We start from the raw sequence: 19,362 nt of genomic DNA, 5'->3' as shown, positions 1-19,362 counted from the left end.
TAGTTATGCGTGTTTGGAGAAGCTAAATATGAACTTCACCGGATTTAAGAATGATCTTTGATTTTTTTTTTCAGATCTGTTTTGCCAAGAAGTTTCTGGTCAATGCATATGTTAGTTTTGCAATTAAATTTTTGTATATTTTTTATTTAAAAAATCCGTAAAAATTTTCTAACTTTTCTTTGTTAACAAAAAAAACATATTAGTTTTGCAATTGACCGACATTTTCTAACTTTTATGTGTTTCTGATCAAATTTTTGGCTACGAAAGAAGATTTCTATTGAAATCTTATGTCATAAGATTAGCACATAACTCTTTTCTGAAAAAGTCAAATATGATGGATTGCAAAAATAATCTACGCAGACTTCTTCCAATAGTGAAAAGACTTTATGTGTGTAAGAAGATTTTTTTGGAAGTATTCTCCAAAAAAGCTTATCCTAAGAAAAAGTCAAATATGTGAAGAACTTTTGAAAGATTTACTTCGTATGACATCCTGATTTTCAGGCCTTTTGAACGTGTAATATACGAAGATGAAAATTCAATTCTTCAAATATTTTCATTATGCATAAGTTTGAAATATGTGTTAAGTTATTATTTAATGAATATATTATTACACTTAAATGGGGAGGATTGTTGGATATTTAAGTTAATTCCTGCAACCACTAAAATGATAGCCTCAACTATCTAGAATTATCCAGGATATAACATCTTGATTTTGTTTTCTATAGACTTAAATCGTTTGGACCAACATTTGTTGTGCGAGAGGTAATACTACAAAGTCTTTTTGAACGTCTTTAACGCTTTTTTCTAATGGCATACAATTCAAAGTCTCTTTTATCATCCATCTTCTATTACAAAAAGATAACATGATGACATGGTTGAATTTGATAATGACTACTATTGACTTTTAAGTAAACGTGATTATACAAATGTTGAAATATTATGTATAGATGTCAACCATATTCCATTATCCGCAAACCATTAGTTCAAGATTGTGTACTTCAAAGATAAAATCCAAATTGGAAGATGGTCAGCAAGACGCAAACTAGATAACAATATTCATTTCATAAGTCATATGATAGAATAGCATGTACTGTTCTGATAACTTTGTACAACAAACAAAACAACATAGGGATCTTAATCTTTGCAACATATATATAACCGTCAGGTCTAAAACTTTGAAAAATGAAACAAATCTGAGGTCAAAAATAATAATAAATGAATGAATAGTTGAGAAAAACAGATGTATACTTTCAAAACAACCCGACAACAAAGAAATTTACACTTTTACCATCTTCTTTCCTCTTGTGGTTCAGAAAGGCCCCTTCTCTGCGCCTCAAGACTAAAACAAACCCACAGAGGACAAGGAGGTTTTAGAATCTGAGCTTCTCAACTTTCATGAGCTTCTTAGTGCAAGAATACAAAAGCAGGATTCTCAAGAAGCTCTTCTGCTGGTTTGATTCCTACAAAGTCCTTCTCTTGCATCGAACTTGAAATATCTTCGATTGAGAATGGAATGCTGCACAAGTACCAAAGAGTTATCGAAAACAACAGTTAGCTGTTACTTCTATACAGTCAACAGTTAGACCATTTAAAACCCTTAAAACCTTGAAACTTCTATTAAGTCTATGCTATAAGTTAAATTTTACCTGGAATCATCATCCAACAAGAAGGAATCACTGTCTGCATCATTGGATTCCTCTGTCATGAGTGCCCGCATACTCGATATAACCTGCAAGATATTTTCAATTTTGTTCAGCATCTATGAAGGTTCCAAAATTGAACAAGAAACTTGATATTTTTATATATAAAAAAATTGTTTGTAAAATTACTTCTTGAGAGACGCTTCGGGTGTTATAGCTATCGTCCCAGTATAATGTACAAATACGGTAAAGCTGCTGGACACTGAGGCCCTGTAAAGCACGGAAAGATGCAAATAACGAAGACAATGTCAGGCAATATAAATGCGCACCAAGTGTGTTTCTAAAAACAGACATCAGAGCTTTACCGGGCAAAGATCGTGTGCTATTTCATCGTATGAGATTCTGTACTTCTGGTGTATAACCTGCAGGTGAAAAGGAAGAAAGTAATGTTACTAGTGTCGTTTAAGGGAACTAATGTGTGTCCAGAAAAAAAAAAACATACTAGGAATCCAACGGCTTGTCTGATTTGTTTAAGTTCTTCCCAAGACGGTCCCGCATACTGCAAGTTAGAGCAATAAAATTATCACGGAAAGAACAACATGAAAAGTAAGTATTCTTTTGTAAGAAAATCATGAGTCAGGAACTCTACTTCTTTGGCTTGGCAACACCATAGCTCTAGCTCGGCAAGCCCGGATTTTACAAATTCTCCATTGCTAAATGTACAGCACTCTTTACGCAGAAGAAGGCTGTAAGATATAAAACAAAAGTCTGAGATGTCTGCGTCATGGAGACCAAAGTGAACACTTTTTTACATTAGGTGAGCAAGGATTATACTTACCTGTTAAAAAGTTGTACGTTGATGAAAGAGAAAGTTTGAGAGTATATCTTCTGGATAAGTACTAAAGGAACCTGAAATAATAGATATAATGGAGTGAGGACACACAGAGAGTATGGTTCCGATGGAAATTCAACAATATTTCCTTACATGGTTTTCTTTCAATGTGGCAAGAAGCGAACTGAGACCGTCGATAATGCTTTGCCAGTGAACTGCAGGAGAATCTTTTCCAAATGACCTGCCAGATCTCAACATCCCTCCTTTAGAAGTTCTCGGTGCCTGAAGTTTTTTTTTCATTTGGACAAACAATAGTTATAGTCAAAGTGCAAATGACATAACTAACCATCACAGCATACGGATAAAAAGAAAGCCAGTGAGAAACCTGAATGCATAAAGAAAGTAAAGTCGACAACTCTTTCTTCAAGTTATCCCTAACCATCCCGAACATTTTCTCAACATAGGCTGCAAGTTGTTGCTTAAACAGCAGAGCCGGGTACTTCGCCTCCACCGGACGGATCACTGCGTTAGCAGCGGCTTCAGCTGCAGCTGCGAGGTTGCCTGAAGCGGGTGATGAGCGGAAGCTCTGATGAACAAGACAATAGTAAGTGTCTGGTATTGAGAGTACTAGTCATGTTAACTCTAACAAAAATGGTACTACTAACCATGGCCATCCTTCCAAACAAAGAAGTTGAAGCAGGTGGCTTCTTGCTTTGTGTGGCTCCGCTGCCACCGGTTTTAAGACTTTTCTCAAGCAAAAATAATAGGGCCGATGTGCTTGTCAACCAATACGCCAAGTGACTATTGTCATCTTCATTCTGAACATAACAGAAGAACAGTTGGAAACTTCATAGTTTAAGTAATCCTCCTACATATACACAATGTCAAGTAATGCCATTCCCAATTACCTCAATCGCGGAACCAATCATCTGAATCAGACGATCAAACACATTGGTCTTCTCAGATTCGAAACACTTCCAGTGAAGAAGACACTTGTATATCGTAAATGCAGCCACAGGTTTCCCATTATCACTGAAACCGATGTTGTCTTTTACACAGTCAATGAGAGCATCGACATCCATCTGCAGTGATCAGTACAAATCAAGCTATCAGAACTAGTCACTAACAAGAATTACTATGACGTGATTGGCCAACATACAATTTGACGTTCTGCAGCAGTTTTCCCAGCATTGCCATCAATTGGTGTTGTAAACTCGGCTTCCTACAAAACAATGTAGACTTTACAGATTAATAAAAACTAATGGAAAAATGCAAACAAATTAACATGATGAGAAAAAAAGAGTGATTGAGATAGCTGGTTGGAGGAACCATACATTGAACTCGCTTTCCAAGTTTGTATGGTGGCCATTTTCCAAATTCTACAAACAGAATTGAGGAAAAAGTTTTAACATTTTAATGACCGGTAAGAAGGAAGCTCAAAGAGCATATTATAGAGCTGCAGAGAGACTTTCTACCTTGATAGGTGCAGTTGGAGGATGTCCAAGAGCAGTCCTCACAGGAGTGCTTGCTATTGTTTGCTGACGCATAACTTTTTTCTCAGCTTCCATATCTAATATTTTCTCTTCAAGCCTGCAGATGAAATGTCAATACAAATAAGAAATTAGCACAGGAGCTCTCAACAATGCCCACTCCTGAAGATAAGATTATTGCAACGGGTACCTTTGCATTGCAGTTGTCAACTTCACTAGTTTAGATTCAGCCTCCAATGCTTGCTTCAATCTATCCTGGCTAATCTTGGTTGTCTCTTGAAGTTTCTTCTCTGTCTCATCAATTTTCATTTCCAGTGAACTCACCATCTCCTGTATAAGACAAGCAATTCATAAAATGAGAGACATCGTTTTACAGCACATTCTCAAATATACATATTCTTGCTCTTCTCCAGTAAGTAAATCACAAACCTTCAGCTTTTCATTTTCATTTGTGATCTTCTCCATTAGTTCATTATCAACCACAGGAACCTCTTTAATAACCGGGGCAATCTCTGAAACTTTCTTGGCAGCTTCACGCTCTTTAATAAGCAATGCCTCAGTTTCTTTGCACCTACGTTCCAATTCCTCCAAAGAAGACTGCGCTTTTGCACTTTCTTGTTTCTTGGCCTCTTCCAGGTCAGTCTGCAGCATTGAAAGAGAATGAAACAAAAATCTCAGTCAAATTCACGAGGAACAACATGTGGTTCGTCAAACAGAAATCTCACCCTCATCCGTTTTTCTAGCTGCAATCTCCATGTCAGCTCTTCAACTTGCTTCTCTAGCTTGTTCTTCGCTTCTTGAAGTGCTCCAGTTTCTCGAGCAGCCTATTGTGTAAAACAAATTTAAAGCAATTCTGTTAGTTCCATGCAAAGCAATATCTACACAAGTAAGCCTCTGGAACGAAACTAGAGAAAGAAAGAAACCACATCTCACCATCTTAAGCTTCCGAAGTTCTCCACGAGCAATCTTTGATCTCCATGCACATTGTGTCGTGATAGTTGCTTTCTTTAGTTTTCTGTAATGTAGCCGGGCCAAGTATCCACGGCACCAAGTCTACAATAACAATGAACATTACCACGATCAAGGTACAACCAGAAACAACTGTTCAGTTATAATTCATGGATTTCTTGGAAGGAGACAAATCTCGTTATGTTTATTGGTTTTCTATTAGGAGTTGGACCTCTAATAGTACCACACTTCTGCAATTTTGATATAAGTGTACCTGAATTATTATTGCTGCTTTCGTCTGCCTTCTGAAACATAGTTCGTTACGGGCAACCATACCACGCATACCAGCTTGGACTGACACAGCAGCGGAAAATATCTCTGTGTAAGCCTTCCTAGCCAGAAACATACGCAAGTCTCTCTGGATTCTTAAAGCAGCAGCTTCCCTGCGCATGCCTTCATATACACTTCTAGCAAGATAACCTGACAATCAGGAAGAAACATAGGTGTGCGAGTTAGTCCAGAAACCAAATTAAACAAAGAAAGACCCATTCATTTAATCCAGATACATAGACACGTTCAGTAGAAGGTTTAAAATACCTCTGCAAACTGATTGAATTTGCTTAGCAGCATTACGCAGAAGGATGAAACTCTTTTTAGCAAGATACGACCGAACTTTTCTCTGGATTATGCTTGCTGATCTTCCCAAGACCTCAGTCCTTCGGGTATCCAAGTCTGCCATTTGTCCAGCTCTCAGAAAAACTTTCGTCTTGCCAATCTGCAAAAGTAAATGTCAATCTATCAATGTTGCTCATCACACAGGTAGTAGTGGCAATGGAGAAAGCTTTGATGAGGCAGTTAGTTACCTGATAACCTTCGAGTCCCACTTTCGCCAGAAGCTTCTTGCAGGCATCAGGGTCATCAGAGCTATTGTACAAGAAGTGAGTTAGACATTTCAAATGGATATAGGAAAGTACTAAGAGAAAAAAGGGTAGAATCTTACTTCTTGACCAACACTTCTGGAGCAAGAATACCAAATCTGTCCAAGAATTCATCGAAATGTTTCCTGGTAGGATAGCCAGCACAACTAATCCTGATAGCTTCCATCACTCCCTGAAGTCATTAAGTAACACAAACAATTAATTTCTTTCAGAAATAGAAAATTTTCACGAACTAAAAACTCTGACAGAGAATGTCTTCCGCACCCCACAACGTAATTGCTGTAAAATATTTTCGTTCTCAAAGATTCCAGGCTTCAGAAGGTTATTTGGTTTGATACAGCGAATATAGTGTGGCTCCGTGGTATTAAGAATCTCGAGCAACGATACCAATTGTTGCTGAAAAGAAGCACAGACGGACATTAACCGACCATATTTTTTTTACAGAACAAACTTGAAACTGGAAACAAGAGTCAGACTCACCTTGAAACGAGTACCTATAGATGAGAACTTTGATTTGTTGGAATCGTCAGACATAGGTGGGAACAAACTTGCTACAAAGGAACAACTAGAAGAATTTAACAACGCTTGATGCTCAGCAATAACGTAATCTTTGTTCTTGTCCAGGAAAAGATCTGTCTGATAAGTGACCTGAAACCATAAATAACCCAATGGTGTTATTAGACCATATAACTACAGAACAATTACTGGTATTTCTTGGAACGTTTTTCACAATCATGGTGGACCAGTAAACGAATAAAAGCGACGGCTGCTTACATCACCAGCGTAATGACAAATTGTGAAGTCACTACGAGCCAATTTTGGTTTGGCAAAGCGCTTGTGGTTTTTGAATGTTTGGTATAGTTTCTGTGCAAAAGTTTCATGCGTTGACCTCGGAAACATGCTGCAAGGCAAAAGTATCACTTCAGCTCAAAAACAAACCAAATTTGTAAGTAAACTGGTAGAAAAGGAAAGAGTGAGCATAAAAGAAAGGGTATAGAATCAACAGTTTGAATTTCTACTCACCAAGCTTCATCTAGCAGAGCAATAATGCCTCCAGGTTTCTGAAGAAGACAAAAACAAAAGGAAACAAACACCAAACATGAGAAACTGATGAAAGGAGATTACAAATATTGACTGTGAGAATATGTCCACTGAACAGTGAGCATAAATATCAAACAGGCACCTTTTCTATTAGGTCTAAGATATCTTGATTGTCTACGAACTCTATATAGCTCCAGTTGATCTCCTCCTTCTTATATTCCTCTTGCTCCATCTTAAAGACATGCTGCACGAATAGAAGTTACACACCTCAGAACAATGGGCACATCAGAATATGAAAAAGACTAATAATCGAAAAGTAAAAGAGTTCGTTCTGAGCAAACCTGATTAAAATGTTGCTGAAGTTTTTCATTCGTCAGATTGATGCAAAATTGCTCAAAACTGCAATAAAGCTTGCGCTTGTAAGTATTAGGCCAAAGAACAACAAGAATCAGTCATGAATAACTAATTAACAGTCAAACAATGAAGTAAATCTTGCATATATATATATAGCACTACTCTCCCAAAGTTGGTTGAATAACCTCACAAGCTTACAATTGATGGGTAGTATAAAATCTTAGTAGTCCATGCTAGAATCAAACACTAGCTTGACTATCAAACTGGTCTGGTCAGACCCATATATTGTGGAGAACAGGGGAAGTATCAGAGATAGATCCACTTTTTTAAAAAGACCCATCTAACCAATCACAAAAAACAACAAGCATACCACTTAAGCACCTGTTTGTCTTGAAACTCTCGAATCCATAAATATCGAGAACACCAATCAAGTACTTCGAGTGAGGATCTTGACCAATTGAGGTATTAATCTTGTCAACAAGCCTGCAAAGACCACAAAGGGTAAGTACAGAACAATGATGGCAAACCATCTTCGAAATATAATAAGGACAAGCAGCTATGAATGAATATCTTCATCGAGAAACCTACCAGTCAAACAACCGCGAGTACATGACTTTAGCCAAAGCATCTCTACTAAGAGTAGCAGCTTCTGGATCCAGCGTTTTTGTGATGGTTTCATCACGAGTTACCATGATACGCTTGCATAGTGAATCCTCAAGTAACTTTTCATCGCAGCTGGAAAAGTAAGACGATACGAGTAAGGAAACCTAAACAGAAGATAAAACAAAAAGAACAAAACAATCAATACTCGATATATACCTGAGAAGCTCAGCTGCAGTTTTCAGGTGAAACCATGATTTTTCATCTTTGGGAATCGATGAATCAATCTCTGCTCCCTTGGCAAACTCGATGTTCCCGAGGTGGAGAATGGCAGCCACAACGCTGAAAATCGCATCCTGTAACGAGATATCAGCAAAGTATTGAATCTGGTTAAAATCTGACGGATGATGGAGTTGTGTGATTGCTACCTGCTCCTCAGTACTGATCCCAACCACTTCCATAGCCCGTCTTGTGGCATGATATTCCTCTGCATCATTTATACTCTCCACCGCTAGACATTTAGATTGATTGAGATAGTGATATGCCTTTGGTTCGCCCAGCTTGTATCTCTGCACATCCTGATAGTAGAAAAAAAAAACATTTCAGAAAACAAGCAAGTACTTCAGTATTACATACTTACAAACTTACTTCTTTTGGAGCAGCACAAAGCATGTAGAAACAGTGATAGTTTCTTTCAGGATCAGAGACCTGACAAACACGTGATCTTTCCAACAAATAAGTTCTTATGGCAGCTCCTGATATCCTTCCCTTCTCGTCAAACTGAATCTCCACAAACTTACCAAAACGACTATAAAGTAGACAAATAAACGAGAAAACAAACACCCAAAAGTGGTGAGATTCAAGAAAAACCTCAACAATATTAGAGAAAAAGAATGCAGGAAAACTTTGTCACCTGGAATTGTTGTTCCTGACAGTCTTTGCATTTCCGAATGCTTCTAGCACAGGATTGGACTGAATGAAATATATACAATTAAGAAGCTTGTAAGAAACAGACCAAATCAATAGAAAAAAGTAACATCAACATCATCTGCGTAAGTAACAAAGCATATAGCTACTTGCTATACAGTTTGCATCAATGTGGGTGACTACTAGCACTACTTTTCTGAAGTTTCAGTTATCTGTTCACTCTTTTGTTGCTCAAGCAAACTCAGCCGAAAATGAAGATTTGACCATCCGCTGAAGTTTTAGTTATTTCTTCACTTTTCTAAAAACAGGATTTGGCTGAACATATGCATTATATATATGATCAATTTGTTTTTCACCTCCAACACTTTCTGTTCAACACTCCTTCCCTCAGAAGCAGCTCTCCCTCCCATGTAAGCAAGATATCTCATTAGCAACTTCGTGCTTTCAGTTTTACCAGCACCACTTTCTCCACTAACCAGAATCGACTGACTTACTCCGTCATTAATCATCTGCCTGCATCACACAAAACAAGAAAGCATACAAGCATCAACAACAATAGCCAAAGTATAAGAAGCAGCAATGTGTAAAAATTTACCTATATGCAGCATCTGCGACGGCGAATGGATGTGGACTCAGCTCCCCTAAGGCAGCTCCTTTATACTGTGCCATCATATGGCTACTGTAGAGATGGGGAAGTCTTCTAAATGGATTAACAGCAATCAGTATGCTTCCTGTATAAGTCTGGAAGTAGTTGAAAGTTTAGTCCAAAACATATCTAGAGCACATATTTATTCAAAATCAATAAGAATCTACTTACATAAATCTCATTAATATCATATCTTGAATGCAAATTCTGTAGAACTCCGGGTTCATGCAAATAAGCAAGTCTTGTCATATCGTCCACTCCAGATGCTGGTGCTTCCGTATCTTTCGGATAAACATTAGATGCTTTTGTAACAACCTAAATTTTTCCAGACAAAAAAAATTAGAAAATAAGAAAATTGCTTTCACAAAAAAAAAAGGTTTTATTTTGCTTTCCAATTCACATGAGAAGGACACATACATGTTTCCCTGAAGTGCATAGCACTTTGATCTCCTGGCCGTTAACCTCTACAACTTCACCATCAATCCATGCTTCGTCAGGGTCCTCCACCCACACACACGACCCAACTGTAGGATTGAAGTTACCGGCCTGTAGAAACAAAGAGTGTCAAAGGTATAGTTCTCACTAAGAAACTGTAAGCAGCAAGCACTTACAAATATTAGCCAAACAGATCTAGAATTTGGAGTTGGGTGAACTAAATATAAAGCTTGAGGAACAAAACACACATCTCAAGCTCTTTTATGGTAGCCACAACTTCTTATAAAAGTACATGTAACCCCCAATGACTTTAAATTTAATGGCTGATCAAAACCGTAAAATGTATGAAAAAATCAAAGTGTTGTGGTAATGAACAAAACATAGCTTATGAAGATTCAAAACAAGAATTAGACCAAGAGCGTCAAACTCAAAAACAGACAAGTCACAGTTGAAGTCAAATCTATATATTCATACAATACTATCATCATCATCAAACGAGGAATCTAAGTGCAGCTCAAAGCCATCATCCAAAATTATAAAATCTTTAAAAACAAGAAACTAAATCAAGAAACCATATTCGTCTCAAGTCAAACTAAATCCTCTAAATTACAAACTTCCCCCCAAATTAAACTGGATTTGATCGCAATGAGATCTTACCATTTCGTTTGGTAGATCAGAGTCTTCAGATACAGAATCTGGATCTAGATTGAATCAAATGAGCAGTAAACGTCTGAACTCTACGAAAATAAGAACACCTCCGAGCAAAGAACTTGAAGAAGACACTCAGATTTGGTGGAGAAGACGAGCAAAAGAAGAAGGAGGAGGAGGAGGCTGCAAATCTAAACGCGTTTCTGGAAGAAAAATAAATTGAGTATTATTGTTTCTTTCTTCTTCTTTTTTTTTCTAACTTTATTTTCTCTTTTCGTGCTTCCCTCGTCTGTTCCACCTCGCTGGGATTTGGTCTGAATTAATTAATTACTTACTTAACTTTCAACTAAACCAATTAGTAATTTAATAAAACGATTAATTCATACGTATTATCCCCAATCTACCCTTTTATTTTGCATTTATTACAGGACTTGGTTTTCACCTTTCCGACACGCTAACTTCAGTTCAGTTTTGTCCGTTGGCAAAATCTTATACTACAAAAATAGTTTTTACCCTGACAATTAAAAGAATATATTACGACTGATTTAATCCATGTCTTAATGACATACGAGTATAAATAATTATGATATTAACGTAACCAATACACCGACTTCAACAAAAGGACAGGTATTAGTTAATCATGCGAACGCCAAGCCGCTGACTAAACCGTCTAATTAAATTTTGTTCAATGGGAACAAGACTAATAATCTATAGTATTGTTTACTTTCGCAACGAAAAAATCGTAATACTTCAAGTTTTGTTAAAATAGCACTTTCCAGTTTCCAAACAATTAGTTATCAAACACGAGTGTTTCGTTCTTCTTTGTGAAGTATGATGTGTTAGATGAAAACAAAAGCCAAAACACCCAAACAAACAACAATGATCATGTTCTTTATTTTGAAAATTTTAAGCCATTTTTGCATTGTAGGACCCTGTCTTTTTTCAGCCTTAACCTTCAGCTCGTTTACTTACCTATGCTGTCTTTCTTTTTAAAAATCTTCATATTTTAAAATTTTTGGTCTTTTATTTGTCTCTCATTTTTTTTAATAAATATCACTTTAACATTTTTTATACATATTAAGAAAGCTATTGAAATGTATTTAAGTTGTTATTAATTACATTTATTTGACCAATATTATTTGAGATAAATAAAATTATTTATAAAATCAATGCAATTTGTAATTAATTTTCAGTTGAAAGTAAGTATAATTTGCATTAAAATTATAAAATGACACTTTTGTGAAACAAAAAAAATATTACAATGACACTTATTATGAAACAGAGAGAGTAAGATATAGTAACAGCTGGTAAAAGTAATAACACAAAAAAAAAAAAAGAACAACAAAACCTTAGCCGAAAACAAAATGAAGGGGTGCTGTCCGCTGCCGAACAGATCTGAAAAAAAAAACACGAGCCAGAACAGTGGAGCTACTGTCACCTAAGAAGAAACTAGACAAACACATAGAAGATATAAAAAAACCACCACCTAAATGTGACAGAGATGCCAACTAGCTTGAAGTAACCTGAAAATAAAATATAGAAGTGCAAGGCAAAGAAGAACCAACCATATTCAGACGGCTTCGCAGGTTGGAGCCTGCGCGTGGATCGGCCTAAGCCTCAGTCTGCCACTAACTGGCATCCATCACATCTAGCAAACCACAGACTCACTCTTAGTTCGTCGTCCCCAAAGCATGCACACTAAGAGTAGAAGCGATGACGAGGGTAAATCTAGAACGTTTTTTTTTACTGGATGCACAATGCTTTAATGAGTATAAACTTATAAACTGAAATAGACATGTTAAATTTATTAAGAAATACAAAATAAAATAAAAATATTATGGGTGCATGGAATGCCTAGTCTCTCTACTAGCTTCGCCACTTCAGATCAGAACTGAATAAAAAAAATCACAGCTATGTATAGGTCAATTGACCCACTTGCCAATACATTGGCTTCGCTACTGTTCATTCTGCGTAAGACGCAGATCTTAACTTAATATCTATTATTTGCTCACCGCCTATTCTATATTGTTTTCAATTAGTGTAAAGCCACCGTATGGATAGTCATCTCAAATAATTGTTTAATACAAAATACTTTATTTATTACAAGTTCACATGATACACACGTAAAGTACGACAATGTCATGATTTATAAATCGTTGAAACAATAATTTATTTTTATTTTTCAAATCAACTATTTTATTTCACATTTGATAAAATACAAATATATAAAGACCCATTTTAAGACCTTGACCTTGGGTGTTGAGCCGTCAAGGACAAACAAATTATGATCATGCTCCCAAGAAAGCTGCAAGATTTGGATCAGTACGGAATGGAAGAGTTGTTCGAGCCCCTAAACCTCTGCAGCAACAAGCAGCCTACAAAACGCAAACATACTTCACAATCCAAACCAAAACACGTAACACTAGAGTTGTGAAATTCGCGTCATGACAAAACATAGAGCTTGTACAATTGTATGCCAACTTGAAATTCAGAAGAAGTTGCATCAAGACGAAACACAGAAGAAGCAAACTTACTACTCGAGATGCAAATGTCAGCGTTTCTTTTAAAGTCATGTCTGTGCACAAACCTATGAGAACATTAGATGAAAAAAAGTGTGAAACGACGGACCAAAAATTTAGGAAGAACAAGGTACTGAAAATAGAACTCGGTTAAATTCGGTTTAATGCATTTGGCATAAAGTATATTATTACCATAGAGCAAACCTCCGGTGAACGCATCTCCTGCACCAGTTGTGTCCATAAGCTCCGATGAAGGTATTTTCTCAGCTGTTACGATATACAATCTCCCTGTAACATTTCCTTTCAGTCTAGTAACCATCTGAAAATGGTAAGAGAAATACAAAGGTTTTTTATTTTTTGAAAAGGAAATATAAAGATATTTTCATAAAAATATATAAGTGAAACTTGCGACAAATATGCATCTCAAATTGTTATTTACCGATGAATTGCAGACCGGTAAAACACTTGTAAAGTCTGTGCTTTGCTTCAGAGACTCGTGTAGTTCATCGATGTCTGTTTCTTCTGATTCTGGAACCTCTGAAGTTATTTGGAAAAGAAAGGAAATGTCATAATTAATTTTAATATTTAAAAATGGCAAACACAAGAAGTAATCGTGTAATTTTGCAAATAAGGAAATCGACAAGAACTCACCATTGGGACATCTCTCGAGCATCACACAACCGTCTTCCCCCAAAGTCATGATCACAAACTTTAGCTTCGGTAGTCTAATGAGCATAGAGAGAAGCGCACTAGGTGATGATGGTGACTCAGTCCAATCCTGTTTTCCTCAACATTAAACAAGTCACATCTTTTAGGATTATATGCTGATTCAAGAGCATATGTACCAACTCGTTATATAAACTAATAACTTGCAAGAGTTTCAGATGTCATAAAGAGTAGATGACACATTGCAAGGTTCTTTTCAGCTCTCATAAGTTAAAGATTCCATATACTGTATTCAGCTTTTCAGAAACTTTCTATACTGTATATAACTACAGTAACAAATGTATGGTACCAAGTACCAACATTCAATATAATACGAGACCTCATAATCTTTCAAACTGAAACCACATAATCTAATATTAGTTTTCTCCCAAGTATAACTTCATCTTGTGAAATTTGGGTTTTGCTTTGTGTTCTTTTCCATTTGAACTAACCACACATTATCCGTTAAGCCATCTGATCCATAGTTTTAGAAAAATGTTCTGAGAACTCTCTAACCTGAGGGAAGTGAGTAGAGCAAACGGCATAATCAGCTAAGTCAAGGAGCTTATCTAGTCCCTCCCGTCTTTTCTCTGCGTTGATTAAGATGGATACATTCTTGCTATGTGCCTGCATAAGAATTACAAATCTTCTTAGAAACAATCATCCGTAATTACTATATATATGCCTGAATGAGCAGAGAGCATTTATTCACCTTTTGCGCAAGAAGCAATTCGGTTTCTCGAGACCTTCCAGTTACATGTATAACTCTCACCCTATCAAGCACATCTACAAGGAGGGATTCTGTAAGGTCATCAGGGAGCAAAGGAGGATATCCTGGTGTGAAAACGCACGTGCGAGTATTCCTACATGTTTGGTTATAAAGAACAGTATCAAACGCATTATTAGTTTACCTAACGCGCTTCTTTGGACATATTATACTTTTTTTTTCTTTGGATTAATAACAGAAACTTTAAATTAATAAAAGCACATAGATACAACATGACAAAAGACTATTTGTTTACCCACGTTTGGTTATCTACAATGACGTAATTAAAATGTGAAACTCCATCTTTAGCTGTCTGAGAAGGAAAAAAATATAGGATTGTTGTTTTATCTACGTTGACTGATATACAGTATATATGTATGTTGTATCACTTATCAAACTTTAGTGATGTTACGTACCACACAAAAGGAAGTATCGACGCCGCTAGATTCTAGTTCCTCTAGCATCCATCTCCCTTGAGAATCATCAGCAACCTAAAACCATATTTCCAATTTTATTTTGATGAAATTTTATGTTTATATAACATAAACTCTATAAATTAATACTTGATAAAAAATAAATACGATAAATTATGCCCTTTTCAACAAAAAAAAAATAAATTATAAATTATTTCAGGTCTAAATTAGTCCAATGTAAAATATGACAAATTTTTGATATAATGATATATTTTAAAAAATTGATGTTAAATATGCGATCTCACTAAAATTATAAATAAATAATGATTATATAGTATCTTTTTGTCATCGACTATATATAACTTTATATAAACGTAAAAAGCCATTTTATTGTATATTTTTTCTTCAAAATGAGTTTCATCATTTTGAAAGATTTTGGTATTATTTTGTCATTTTTAGATATAAAGTGTATATATATGTATATACTACCATATGTATTCAAGATATATAAAATATCAAGGGATATATTTGAAATAAAATATTTTTTAATAAAAGAATTTTTTAATTAACCTTTTTGTAAATTAATTACTCTATAAATTAATAATATCATAGTTTTTACATTATTAATGTATAGCTTTTTTACTTTAGTTTTTTTTGTGACCAATATTGTAAAGGTATTTCCAGCCTCATTCCATTTTTCACTCCAAATAAAAGTAAAATATAGTATGGAATAAAAAATGTTTCAATCCTATTGAAATTCTTAGAATTTATCACTCCATAATGGAGTAAAAGATGAGTTTACTCCATAAATATAGTACCTCTATTTTTGTTGTTCATTACTTTATTATGTAAAGAGAAATAGAATAGGATTGAAACATTTTAAATTTATATTCTATTTTAAAAGAAAAAAATAAAGTTTTATATTGGAAATGCTCTAAAAGGAATAGCATAAATCCCCAAATCACATCAACAAAGGTGTTTTCTCTTCAAGTTCTAGTTGTGATAACATTTAATTGGTAATCTTTTTAAAAAAGTTTTTAATACAAAAGTATATTAATTTTAATCATGAAAATATGAACACAAATTGCTGTTTTTTTGGGTTCAAGTCTCTTAAATTTTTAAATATCCAGTGATAAAATATTAATATAATTTTGTATCCCGCTTACAAATTTTAATCTTCGTATAATTTATGTTGAGAAACTTGAATAAGAACATCTCCAACAAACCATTATCTCTTTTAATTTGAGGCTTTTTAATTATACGGGGTATCATGGCCCTACATAAGTGGTCCAGACTAGTTATGTGTTACCACGTGTCGGCTCTGTCTCTTTCCACATATCTTCATAGCTTAAAATTTTATGTTTAGAAATTGCATTTTTAAATTTGAAAGTGCATTTTTGACTTTTTAAAGCACTATTTACGATTTATTCTGGCCCAGATAATTTGTATATGAGAAGCATATGTTTAATATATTTTATCAGATTTAGTACTTACACTTATTTTTCTCATTAATTTTAATTAAAAATATCTCATTAACTTCTTGACATCATATTTTAGTACATATATGTTTACATTTTATCATAAATGTATATTTTAATATATTTTAAATCAGTTTTATTTAATTATAAAAATTAAAATATAATAGAATATTAATAATATTGATGGCTAGATTTAAAGTACAAATTCTTTTAAAATTAAATCCGAAATCACCACTGGGGCAATAAAAATATTTCCAATATCACTCCATATTTTATTTTAAAATGAAGTAATGAACAAAAAAAACTTTATTTATAAAGTAATGCTTTTATTATTTTATTTATTACTTTATTTTTTTCTCCATTTTGGAATCTTTATATAAAATGGGGTTAGAGATGTTTTATAGTATCCTTTTTTATCACAATCATTCATTCGGTAAACAAAAGTTCCCTACGCAAGGAAGGATATTACACAATGCTGATTTCGCTAACGATTCAACAGAAACGTGTAAGTTTCTAGAGATAAAAGATAAAGAGAAAGATTCAAATTGCGATGATAGAATATTGTTGGAGATCGGTACTAACCTTAGCTAAGATCCTAGAAGCCAAACCCAAACGAGCAGCGCATGTCAACGTATTCCCAGTGTTTCCACCTCCTTGAACCTGTATATTATTCAGAAAATGTCAGCGAAAAATTTCGAAACAAATAAAGTCAACGAAGCATTAAGAGCATTATTGCAAATAGTAATGGACCTTGAAGCTCGTGGCTCGGATCTTTTGGTCGGGAACTGGAAAAGACGGTACAGTTACTAAGTAATCCAAACAAAGTTGACCACAACCAAGCTGCCATTGTAGCCAAACTAATCATTATCATCAATTCACAAGAGGCATGAGAATAAAAGAAAAAGATAGAGTTTACGCACGACAATCGGGTGACCCGGAATAGCTTCGTTGGAGCGAGATGTCATGTCGGAGCTCCGCCTTTGCGTTAATGCGAAGTAGGAGAAAAGATAGAAACAGATTGAACATTTATAACTTACAAGCCTCCAACTTAAAAATAACCGGAACAAAAAGGCAACTGGTTTGGTTGAACCGGTAAACAATCCGATTTTTTTTTTGCTGGAATCTAATCGGGTGGATAATAGTTGAAACTTAAACGTCGGTTTTGGTTTTTAATTATTTTCCCCCTTTGTGATGTTTTCTTAAGAGTACCCAACAACTTTTCAGGTACTTTCATGAAGTTTTCCTAGTGGGATAGTCTGATTATAAAAGACCAAGCATACACGTAATAGTCAACTTTATTAGCCAAAACCACATATTATGCTAGTATTATAGAACAACTACAGTCCACCAAATTCAATAACATAGGGGTTGACGTCCGCATTTGTTTCGAGTCTATTTGGATTTCAGGCTAAAAATTTAAACTCATTTAGATATTTATAAATTTTGGTTTGGTTTGGACTCGTTTAAAGTATTTTAAAATTTTAAAAATTCATTTATACTTTAAATTTCTCTAATCTAAAAATAAAATAGGATATTATATAAATATTTGAATAATATATGCCAAAATACTTAAACTTAACATATAAATTGGTTTGACTTTTGGATAGATAATCAATAGATATTTCAAATAATTTTGGTGTTTTGAGTATTGTTTAGCTATTTTATACATTTATGTTTGACTGTTTGTTTATATTTTCAAGTATTCTGGAGAACTTCAAACAATCTTATATATTTTTGATATTTATTTATATATTAAATCTAAAATAATCAATATATTTAAGTATGTAAATCTGATTCGAATATATTCGGATACCAAAAATATTTTGGTTTGGGTCAGATTCGGTTTCGGTTGTCTAAATACCAAAATTTTAAATTTGTTGGGATATATAACCAATTCGGTTTGGGTTCAATATTACGTTTTCAGAACTGTTTCTGTTTTTTTTTTTGCCTAGCCTTACAATTATACAATTTAGACCATCTCCAGTGTATTTTTGTTATTTTCACCTCTAAAATAGAGGAATTCTATAAATAGAGATGGAATATGCTCCAATGTATTTCTCTAAAATAGCAAACTCTAAATGTAGAGTAAAAAATAGAGGAATGATATTTCTTCATCTATAAATAGAAGAAAAAATAAAGATATCTATTATAAAGAAAAAAATAGAGGTGGTTTAGAGCAATTTTACCTCTAAATACTATTATAAAGGTGGAAATAGCTATGAGTTGGAGATGCTATTGAGAACCCTTTTTATTTGTGAGTAGTTGAGACTTGAGATAGTTATACTATTATATAAGACCGAAGACCCAAAATGCGGGACATTGATGTTTTTCTTCGTTTTCAGTTGTTTATTGAAACTTCTATCGTCTTTCCCCTTGTTTTTCAATGTGAGACCGTGAGAATTTGAGTTAACATGATTTCTATAATGCAAAATGCAACAATGCAAACAAAACCTCCTTTTAAGTACTAAATAAATTGGTTTTTCATAAATATTTAAGTTTTATTGGTTGTTCTATTTCGGTTTGGCTACCGAGACCACCTCAAGTTTGAGTAATAGAATAGTCGTTTGCTGCAAAAAAAAAGTTTTAAATAAATGTAGATTCAAAAACAAACTATATATATCTCTTCATCATATTTAAATTTCAGTACAAAATTATACTAATATTTACTCTTTGAAATAGAAACACAAATTAATGATTTTTTTTTTGTCTATATGAGTCTGTTTTAAGTTGCTGATAAAAAATATTTTTTTTTGATTCAAGTCTCTAAGATTTTTAAATAACCAGTGATAAAATATTAATGTAATTTTGTATTCCACTTAAAAATTCACCTCAATATTATGTTTTATAGCAGGACAATTTATTTTTCTTGTAGAATATGGTTTATTTTTCTTGTAGAATATGGTAAATACATCAAATATGTCAAATTATATTGTGTGACATATAATTTGAATAGAAATTGCAGTAGATCCTTGTTCAAAACAT

The 19,362-nt window shown here is 34.2% G+C and overlaps 1 protein-coding gene and 1 pseudogene across 1 annotated transcript; both read right to left on the bottom strand.

Moving 5' to 3' along the window:
• Positions 1-1,043: 1,043 nt before the first annotated feature.
• LOC106410526 lies at positions 1,044-10,799 on the bottom strand (annotated as a pseudogene).
• A 1,771-nt stretch (positions 10,800-12,570) lies between these two features.
• Positions 12,571-17,421, bottom strand: LOC106407277 (ribokinase). The gene is made up of 12 exons (XM_013848114.3): positions 17,301-17,421; positions 17,131-17,220; positions 16,963-17,040; positions 14,906-14,980; positions 14,750-14,802; positions 14,436-14,586; positions 14,240-14,350; positions 13,670-13,796; positions 13,458-13,555; positions 13,211-13,337; positions 13,034-13,086; positions 12,571-12,874 (listed from the first exon to the last, which is right to left on the bottom strand). The coding sequence occupies exons 1-12, from the start codon at positions 17,343-17,345 to the stop codon at positions 12,788-12,790; spliced, it is 1,095 nt and encodes a 364-aa protein (XP_013703568.1). The 5' UTR covers positions 17,346-17,421; the 3' UTR covers positions 12,571-12,787.
• Positions 17,422-19,362: the final 1,941 nt, after the last annotated feature.

The sequence above is a fragment of the Brassica napus genome, chromosome A6 (assembly GCF_020379485.1).
Source record: "Brassica napus cultivar Da-Ae chromosome A6, Da-Ae, whole genome shotgun sequence".
Taxonomy (NCBI): Eukaryota; Viridiplantae; Streptophyta; class Magnoliopsida; order Brassicales; family Brassicaceae; genus Brassica; species Brassica napus.
This window is presented reverse-complemented; position numbering and strand designations above follow the sequence as displayed.

Coding starts and splice junctions, on each gene's coding strand:
- LOC106407277 (XM_013848114.3), bottom strand. CDS start 17,345: ATGACATCTCGCTCCAACGAAGCTATTCCGGGTCACCCGATTGTC. Junction 17,041..17,130: donor TCCGAGCCACGAGCTTCAAG/GTCCATTACTAT, acceptor AATAATATACAG/GTTCAAGGAGGTGGAAACAC. Junction 12,875..13,033: donor TGACATTTGCATCTCGAGTA/GTAAGTTTGCTT, acceptor TGCGTTTTGTAG/GCTGCTTGTTGCTGCAGAGG.